This window comes from Ceratotherium simum, chromosome 26 (genome assembly GCF_057802395.1).
Source record: "Ceratotherium simum simum isolate JZ-2026a chromosome 26, ASM5780239v1, whole genome shotgun sequence".
NCBI lineage: Eukaryota > Metazoa > Chordata > Mammalia > Perissodactyla > Rhinocerotidae > Ceratotherium > Ceratotherium simum.
Genome location: NC_141925.1, coordinates 25,908,083 through 25,918,178, shown reverse-complemented (window position 1 = coordinate 25,918,178; position 10,096 = coordinate 25,908,083). Strand labels below are relative to the sequence as shown.

The 10,096-nt window shown below is 35.2% G+C and overlaps 1 protein-coding gene across 1 annotated transcript in view; it reads left to right on the top strand.

The window, feature by feature from the left end:
* The first annotated feature begins 1,461 nt into the window (after positions 1–1,461).
* Positions 1,462–10,096, top strand: part of LOC101409020 (septin-14) — a 98,991-nt gene continuing 90,356 nt past the window's right edge. The window contains exon 1 of the mRNA XM_087449212.1: positions 1,462–1,527. Coding sequence (XP_087305338.1) covers positions 1,474–1,527 — 54 coding nt within the window. The 5' untranslated portion in view covers positions 1,462–1,473. The remainder of the gene's footprint in view (positions 1,528–10,096) is intronic.

Here is a 10,096-nt window from a genome sequence, read left to right as displayed (position 1 = left end):
ATGAAGGAAATCATACGGTATTTGACCTTCTCCCTCTGACTTATTTCACTTTGCATAATACCCTCAATGTCCATCCATGTTGTCACAAATGGCTGGATTTCATTGTTTCTTATGGCTGAGTAGTATTCCATTGTGTATATATACCACAGCTTCTTTATCCATTCGTCCCTTGATGGGCACTTAGGTTGCTTCCAAGTCTTGGCTATTGTGAATAACGCTGCAATGAACACAGGGGTGCATGTATCTTTACGCATTGGTGTTTTCAAGTTCTTTGGATAAATACCCAGCAGTGGAATAGCTGGATCATATGGTGCAATATCCACTATTAATGTTCTGCTAAATAATATAGAACTTTCATATGTACTAGACTAGAGTAAACCATACCATGGAACAGAACACTATCTGTGTTAGAGAACACTATTTGCCATTAGGGAAAAAATGAGGTAAATCTATATACTAAAGTGGAATAATCCTCCAGATATATCAAATGAAGAGACCATGGTACAGAGCCATTCTTTGATTCTGTTTGCTTTTTCTCCTTGCTATACCAATATATATTTCCTTTTAAAACATGCCTCATATTATCAGTATCTTTGTGCTGTATTCAAAAGTAGGGTAGCATGTCCTTATCAGGCAGTTCTGCTTAGAAATCAGCACAACATGCTCTCTTGTACCTCTCCTCCCTTGTTCCAAACTGTTGCAAACACAGTGAATATTTGGTCCATAACTGGGGACAGTGGAAACAACATCAGCTTTGGAGTTAGTTCAGACTTGTGTCTGCTGCATAGCTGAAATCTTGGGCAAGTAAGTTCCTTAACTTTTCTGAATCCTAATTCTCTCATTTGGCATGTGGCGTTGAAAATATATATATCTCTTACTAAAGGAAGTAAAGCACATAAGCACTCAGCACAACGCTAGGTGTGTAATAAGTGCTTCATAAATGACAACTATCATTAATTTAGCTCAGGGTCTAAGGGACTTATTTAGATTTTATAAGCTCTGCTTTTCCAATTCTCTTTCTATAAGTACACTGTAACAGTCCAGCCTTCCCTGGTAAGCTACTCTGGAAAGGTAAGTAATTATAAATGTCTTCCTGGTTCTTTTGGCACTTTTTAAAGCAAAATACCATATTTCCCTTTCTCATACACAGGGAGTCCTTTAAAGAAGAATACTCTTTGTCCTCTTGCTTTCAAAATGGAGTTTATCTTTCTTTGGATGCTTTTTGTGTGTTTATGGTTAAATGCATTACTGTAGCTTATACATTGAGTATTATATATTATTTATTGTATAAAAGCCTGTCTAGCAAAACAGCCACAATTTAAAACAGGTCAGTAGCGTGTACTAAAAGCCAAAACCTGAGATAGTGTCTATATTAGACTTTCTTATTGATTTAAATTATATTGTAGAAATATAGCCTTTTAAAGTAATTTGTAAAAAGTTTTGTTTCTTCATTTTCAGCTCTTTCAGTCCGGCATGGCAGAAAAACCAATGAGTATGCCCACACAAATACCTGATGATGAAGATATAGTTGAGTATATCTTTCAAATAGAACTCTCCATTCTGTACTTCAAGATGGTGTAGTTTCAAAATATTGACTCAGAAAACTGGTATAGACCTAGATGATAAAGGCTTATGTTTGGACGTGAATTAACTTTTATATTCATTGAAGTTAAATATCAATGATAGTTTAGATATTTGTTGCATATATCTTGAGTCTGAAAGGCCTTTTTAGTAGTGCAAAAGACTATTTCTATTTAACACCAAGGAATAACGAATTAAAACGTCAGAACCTCCAATTAGATGAGAAGAATAGCACTATTTTGATCCATATGTTTGTGGAACTTTATGTACTGTTTATAAATAACTTTTAAATGAAGGTTATTTTAGGAAGTGGTTGGGTAGCTGCTGCTTTATTACTTTTCTGAATGGGAGATTGAATTAAGCTCCATTTTAAGATGAGCCTCTGTGCTAGGGAAAACATATAGTAATTCACTTAAAAAATTACGCTAAAAGAGAGAGTAGAATGTATGAATGGGTGAAAACTGGGTTTTAGAATTCTTTTTGACCAAAATGTCAAATATATACATGAGTATTGAGCTATGTTAAATAGCGTTTGTTTATGTCTTAATAACTAACGGCTCTCTTCTTGGTGTTTTCCTCTTCCATCAAACATGCATGTTTTTCTATGTCTCAGTTTGAACCAACAAACTATCACATTTTTTCTCTTCTCTTTCTCCCTGTTACTCCTCTGGAGCGAATGGCTTATTCCACCTTCACTTTTCTATCAGCCACACTTTTAAAATCACACTTGATCCATCTTTCATCTTCATTGCTTTTGTGAAAGTACTGTCCAAGTCATGTCTCAGTGACTAAATCACTGGGTTTTGCCCATTCTATATTATCTTTGACCCCTTTTCTGCAGTTAAGTCATGGTGAATGCTCCTTTGTTTATGTAACATTAAAATCATAAAATTTTAGAATTAGAAGGAATCCCAAAAGCCAATTAATCAAACTTTAACCTGATATATAAATGCTTCCTATAAACAATTTAGCACATAATCTTCCAACCCGTTTTTGAACCCTTCTATAACTGGCAACTTAGTTTATTTTCTCTGTTAAATATTACAAACAATGTTCTTGCATTATTAAAAGATAATTTCAAACAATGGAAAAGAGAAAACACTCCTCTGAACCTAGTTTTTTTTTAATCAGCAATTACTAATTTTCAGACCACTTTTCATATCAGCACATACAGATCAACCTTATTCTTAATAGCTCTGTACTTTTGCTGTTATGAATGTACTTTTCTTCAATAACCAGTCCCCTCTTGGTAGCTATAAGGTAATTTCTGGGATTTTTTGTTTTTGTTTTTTGCTATTTTATACAATGCTGCACTGAATATCCTCCTACATACCTTTTCATGGACATGTTGGAATATTTTTCTAGAAATAGAATTGTTGAATCAGAAAGTATATGCAATTTAAAATTTGATAGTAATTACCAAATCACTCTATAAAGATATTATCCCAATGTATAATTCATCAATATGTGAGAATGCTTTGTTTTTTATCATTCTCCTATATTGGAATTCAAGGCTGAAGTAGACCCATTTAATTTTTGTATAACTTTAATTATGAGAAAATCCTTCTCGTATATTGTATGACATCAGCTCCTTGGAACTTACCCTCCTTTCACCATTCTCTTGAGTGCCACAGAATAAATGTAATCCCTTTTCCATATGACAGTCTTGACGTGTTTTCAGATCTATTCCTCTAAAATGCCTCTTTTGCTCACACTTCAAATATCCAGTTTTCTCACATTTTTTTTTAAATTGAGATATAACTGACATATAACATTGTATTAGTTTTAGGTGTACAACATAATAATTTGATAAATGTGTATATTGCAAAATGATTACCAAAATAAGTTAACATCCATCACCACACGGAGTTAGAATTTTGTATTTTGTGATTAGAACTTGGAAGATCTACACTCTTCTCACATAATGTTTTAACTTAAGCTCTGTTATTAGCCTAGTCACTCTCCTTTGGGTTCTTTCCTTAATTTCTCCCTCTCTCTTTCTCTCTCTCCCTCTCCTCCTGTCATTCTCCTTTCATCTTTTTTTCCTCTCTCTCTTGCCCCTTTTTTCCCAGGCTATTGAATGAGCACTGACACTGTACCAGGAACTATGCAAAATGTGGAATGATGTACAGTGTTCTAGTGTCCTTCCTAAAGTTGAAGATAAATTTCCAACAAAGATTTGACCAGTAGAGATAATGTTACCACCCAAAAAGGGAGTTCATCTGCCTGCCACAAGACATTCCAATAGTCAAGAGGCAAGGTGATAGGAGAGAAAGGACTTTTTATTACAGCTTGCTAGCAAGAGGGAAGATGGCCGACTAATGTCCAAAAGAACCATCTGAAAGGGATAAAAAATCTTACAGCAGTTGTACAGGCTGGTGGGTTATAGGGGAGGGGTTAGGAAGGTTGACCCTCTGGGGTTACAGATTGGGAGTCGCCACACCAGATCTTTCAGTTTTCATTGATGATGGCTATCAGCATAGACTCTCTGTTCAGGGGTCATCCATTCCTAGGGAACTCAAAAGAACAAAGATATCATCTTACTGAAGCTGGGAGGTACATGCACAAACAGGGGTTGTAAAATCTACAGAGCAAGTAGATCTCCTGGAGGGTGCATATCCAGCTGGGTTAGTTAGTCAGAGGTCATTCAAAGTTACAACAGGTTTTCTTTTCTACAATATGGCTTCCCTTATGTCAACCTTGTCTTGAGCTGGTATCAACTTTTCTTATTCAGTTAACTGTCACCAGTGCCACTGGAAAACAGAGTTCAGTGAGTACAGGTTAAACATCAGGGCTTGTCAGAGCTTGTAGAGTCTTTTATAATTTATAGTACATTTTCCCATTTGCTAGATGTAGTCCATGTGTACTTACTATCATGAAGAATTAAAATAATCTATGATTAGCACTTCCATGTCATGTAAATGTATATAAAATAATGCTTTAAATAGTAGGTTAAATCTTATATTTTTATATACCTATTTTGTTTACTTCTTAATTTGTTTTATTTATGGATGTGCAAAGGTGAATTCAAGAAAAAGATTTAAATGATCAGAAATTTCAAATTAGTAGAATCTGAAACATTTAAGTTTTCTACATAGATATGGGCATTTTATAAAAACAAATACTATAAGAAAGAACTTTTGCCTCATTAGAAGACATTTGTTAAGAAATAGTGATGACAGCCACCCTCAGTGGCCTAGTTGTTAAGTTTATCATGCTCCACTTTGGCAGCCTGGGTTCGGTTCACCAGTGTGGACCTACACCACTCATCTGTTAGTAGCTGTGCTGTGGTGGTGGCCCACATAAAAGGACAAAAAGGGGAAGATTGGTAACAGATGTTAGCTCAGGGCAAAACCTGAGAAAGAAAAAGAAAAAAGAAAGAAATAGTAATGATACTATGGAAACTCCTGCTTGCTCTATTTGCTTTGTGGTTGAGACCTTGGTGCTAATGAGACAAATGTTTCTGGTCCTTTCCTGATAAGACAATGGGCTATATTTTGTTCCATGGACACAAAAGGCACTTTGATCTGGTACCTCCCTGGGCTACAGTTTTAAAGTGAGAGAAGCCTGTCACAAGAGAGTCTAGGGCAGAGAGGACAGTGGAGTGTCCAAATCTATTATTGTTACATTAAAATTATCTTCAGATTATATGAATCAAAATGTTCTCTTCATAAGTAGATAAGAACTCAGAATTTTCCATATATATTAAATCCTGTCTTCTAAGAGCAGAAATAGTGAGGAATTGAGTATTTTTTCTTATTTCTTATTTGATTGTATTCTCAGTTTAGTATTGCTAAATATACTGTCTTTATTTTTTTATGTTTATTTAATTTTATTTTTTATTGTGGTAACATTGGTTTATAACATTATATAAATTTCAAGTGTACATCATTGTATTTTGACTTCTGTATAGATTACATCATGTTCACCACCCAAAGACTAATTACAATCTATCACCACACACATGTGCCTAACCATCTCTTTCGCCCTCCTCCCTCCCCCATTCCCCTCTGGAAACCACCAATCCAATCTCTGTCTCCATGTGATTGTTGTTTTTATCTTCTACTTAGTAGTGAGATCATACAGTATTTGACTTTCTATCTCTTATTTATTTTGCTTAGTACTATGCGCTCAAGTTCCACCCATGTTGTCACAAATGGCTGGATGTCATCATTTCTTATGGCTGAGTAGTATTACATCGTGTATATATACTACATCTTCTTTATCCATTCATCCCTGGATGGGTACCTAGGTTGCTTCCAAGTCTTGGCTATTGTGAATAATGCTGCAATAAACATAGGGGTGCATGTGTCTTGACCCATTCGTGTTTTCATGTTCTTTGGATAAATACCCAGCAGTGGAATAGCTGGATCCTATGGTAGTTCTAGTCTTAATTTTTTGAGGAATCTCCATACTGTTTTCCACAGTGGTTGCACCAGTTTGCACTCCCACCAGCAGTGTATGAGAGTTGCCTTCTCTCCACATCCTCTCCAACCCTTGTTGTTTCCTGTCTTGTTAATTATAGCCATTCTGATGGGAGTGAGGTGATATCTGTTGTAGTTTTGATTTGCATTTCCCTGATAGTTAATGATGTTGAACATCTTTTCATGTGCCTGTTGGCCATCTGTATATCATCTTTGGAGAAATGTTCATTTTTTGACCATTTTTTAGTTGGGTTGTTAGTTTTTTTGTTGTTGAGATGTATGAGTTCTTTATATATTTTGGAGATTAACTCCTTATCAGATATATGGTTTGCAAATATCTTCTCCCAATTGTTAGGTTCTCTTTTAGTTTTGTTGATGGGTTCCTTTGCTGTGCAGAAGACTTTTAGTTTGATGTAGTCTTATTTGTTTTTTTTTTCTATTGTTTCCCTTGCCTGGTAAGACATGGTACTTGAAAATATGCTGCTAAGATCAATGTCTAAGAGAGTACTGCCTATGTTTTCTTCTAGAAGTTTCATGGTTTCAGGTCTTACCTTCAAGTCTCTAATCTATTTTGAGTTAATTTTTGTGTATGGTGTAAGATAATGGTCTACTTTCATTCTTTTGCACGTGGCTGTACAGTTTTCATAACACCTTTAATTGCAGAGACTTTCCTTTCTCCATTGTATGTTCTTGGCTCTCTTGTCAAAAATTAGCTCTCCATAGATGTGCGAGTTTATTTCTGGCTCTCAGTTTTTTTTTTTATAATTTTATTTACTTTTCCCCCAAAGCCCCCGTAGATAGTTGTATGTCATAGCTGCACATCCTTCTAGTTGCTGTATGTGGGACACGGCCTCAGCATGGCCGGAGAAGTGGTGCCTCGGTGCACGCCCGGGATCCGAACCCGGGCCGCCAGCAGCGGAGCACACGCACTTAACCGCCAAGTCACGGGGCCGGCCCTGGCTCTCAGTTTTGTTCCATTGATCTGTGTGTCTGTTTTTGTGACAGTACCAGGATGTTTAGATTGCTATAGCTTTGTAGTCTATTTTGAAATTAGGGAGTGTGATACCTCCAGCTTTGTTTTTTTTTCTCAGGATTCCTTTGGCTATTCAGGGTCTTTTGTGGTTCCATATAAATTTTAGGATTATTCATTCTATTTCTGTGAAAAAGGTTGTTGGGGCTTTGATAGGGATTGCATTGAATCTACAGATTGCTTTAGGAAGTATGGACTTTTAAACTATGTTAATTCTTCCAATCCAAGAGCACAGAATATCTTTCCATTTCTTTGCATCTTCTTCAATTTCTTTCAACAATGTTTTATAGTTTTCAGTGTATAGATCTTTTACTTCTTTGGTTAAGTTTATTCCTAGGTATTTTATTTTTTTTTGTTGCCATTGTAAATGGAATTGTGTTCTTAATTTCTCTTTCTGCTACTTCATCATTGGTGTATAGAAACACAACTGATTTTTGTACGTTCATTTTGTATCCTGAACATTTAGTATATTCATTTATTATTTCTAAAAGATTTTGGGGAATTCTTTAGGGTTTCCTATATACAAAATCACGTCATCTGCAAATAGCGACAGTTTCACTTCGTCCTTTCCAATTTGGATACCTTTTATTTCTTTTTCTTGCCTGATCGCTCTGGCTGGAACTTCAAATACTATGTTAAATAAGAGTGGTGAAAGTGGGCATCCTTGTCTGGTTCCTGTTCTTAGAGGGATAACTTTCAGTTTTTCTCCATTGAGAATGATATTAGCTGTGGGTTTGTTATATATGGGCTGTATTACATTAAGGTGCTTTCCTTCTATACCCATTTTATCCAGAGTTTTTTTTTTATCATAAATGGATGCTGTATCTTGTCAAATGCTTTCTCTGCATCTATTGAGATGATCATATGATTTTTATTCTTCATTTTGTTAATGAGGTGTATCATGTTGATTGATTTGTGTATGTTGTACCATCCCTGTATCCCTGGAATAAATCTCACTTCACCATAGTGTATGATCTTTCTAATGTATTTTTGTATTCTATTTGCTAGTACTTTGTTGAGGATTTTTGCGTCAGTGTTCATCACTGATATTGGCCTGTAATTTTCCTTTTTTGTGTTGTCCTTGTCTGGTTTTGGTATCAAAGTAATCTTGGCCTTGTAGGATGAGTTAGGAAGCTGCCCCTCCTCTTCAATTTTTCAAAGAGTTGAGAAGGATAGGTATTAAGTCTTCTTTGAATGTTTGGTAGAATTCACCAGGGAAGCTCTCTGTCCTGGACTTTTATCTTTAGGGAGGTTTTTCTTTACAGTTCCAATCTCCTTACTGGGGATTGTTCTATTCAAATTCTCTATTTCTTCTTGATTCAGTTTTGTAAGGTTGTATGAGTCTAAGAATTTACCAATTTCTTCTAGATTATCCAATTTGTTGGCATATCACTTTTTGTAGTATTCTCTTGTAATCTTTTGTATTTCTGAGGTGTCCATTGTAATTTCTCCTCTTTCATTACTGATTTTGTTTATTTGAAACTTCTCTCTTTTTTTCTTGGTGAATCTAGCTAAAGGTTTATCAATTTTGTCTATCTTTTCAAAGAACCAGCTCTCAGTTTCATTGATTTTTTTCCGTTGTGTTTTTAGTCTCTATTTCACTTATTTCTGCTCTGATATTTATTATTTCCTTCCTTCTACTGAGTTTGGGCTTTGTCCTCCTTTTCTAGTTCCTTAGGTGCACTGTTAGATTGTTTATTTGAGATTTTTCTTGTTTGTTGAGGTAGGCTTGTATGGCTATAAATTTCCCTCTTAGAACTGCTTTTGCTGTATCCCATAAATTTTGGCATGTCGTATTTTGATTTTCACTTGTTTCCAGGTATTTTTTGATTCCTCCTTTGATTTCTTTATTGACCCAATAATTGTTCAGTAGCATTTTGTTTAATCTCCACATATTTGTGGCTTTTCTGATTTTTTTCCTGTAGTTGATTTCCAGTTTTATACTGTTGTGATCAGAAAAGATGCTTGGTATTATTTCAGTCTTCTTAAACTTATTGAGACTTGTTTTGTGGCCTCTTATGAGATAGGTCCTGGAGAATGTTCCATGTGCATTTGAAAAGAATGTATATTCTTCAGTTTTTGGATTCAATGTTCTGATTCTAATGTATCATTTAAGGCCAATGTTTCCTTATTGATCTTCTCTTTGGATGATCTATCCATTGGTGTAAGTGGAGTGTTAAAGTCCCCCACCACTGTGCCATTGTCTATTTCTCCTTATATGTCTGTTAATAATTGCTTTATGTATTTAGGTGCTCCTATGTTAGGTGAATGGATATTTACAAGAGCTATATCCTCTTGTTGGATTGTTCCATCGATCATTATGTAGTGCCCTTCTTTGTCTCTTGTTACAGTTTTTGTTTTAAAGTCTATTTTGTCTGATATAAGTATTGCTACCCCAGCTTTCTTTTCATTGCCATTTGCGTGGAGTATCTTTTTCCATCCCTTCAATTTCAGTTTGTGGGTGTCGTTAGGTCTGAAGTGTGTCTCTTGTATACAGCATATATATGGGTCTTGTTTTTTTGTCCAATCAGCCACCCTATGCTTTTTGATTGGAGCATTTAATACATTGACATTTAGAGTAGCTATTGATAAGTATGTACGTACTGCCATTTTAAATTTTTTGGGGGGTGTTTTAGTAGTCCTTCTCTATTCCTTTCTTCTTCTCTTTCTTTCTTCCCTTGTGGTTTGATGGCTTTCTTTACTGTTATGTTTGCGTTCCTTTCTCTTATTTTTTTGTGTATTTATTACAGGGTTCTGGTTTGTGATTACCAAGATGTTCGTATATAACCAGCTATGTAAATAGCAATCTATATTAAGTTGATGGTCTCTTTAGTTTGACCTCTTTCTAAAAGCTCTCCCTAATAGCTCCCTCCTCCCACATTTTACATTTTTGGTCTCATATCTAACTCTTTTATTGTGTGTGTTTATCCATTACCCTTTTATCATGGAAATAAGTAATTTTAGTACTTTTGTCTTTTGACCTTCATATTATCTTCATAGGTGGTTGATCTGCTACCTTTACTGTATTTTTGCCTTTGCCAGTGATTTTATTCCTTTTTTT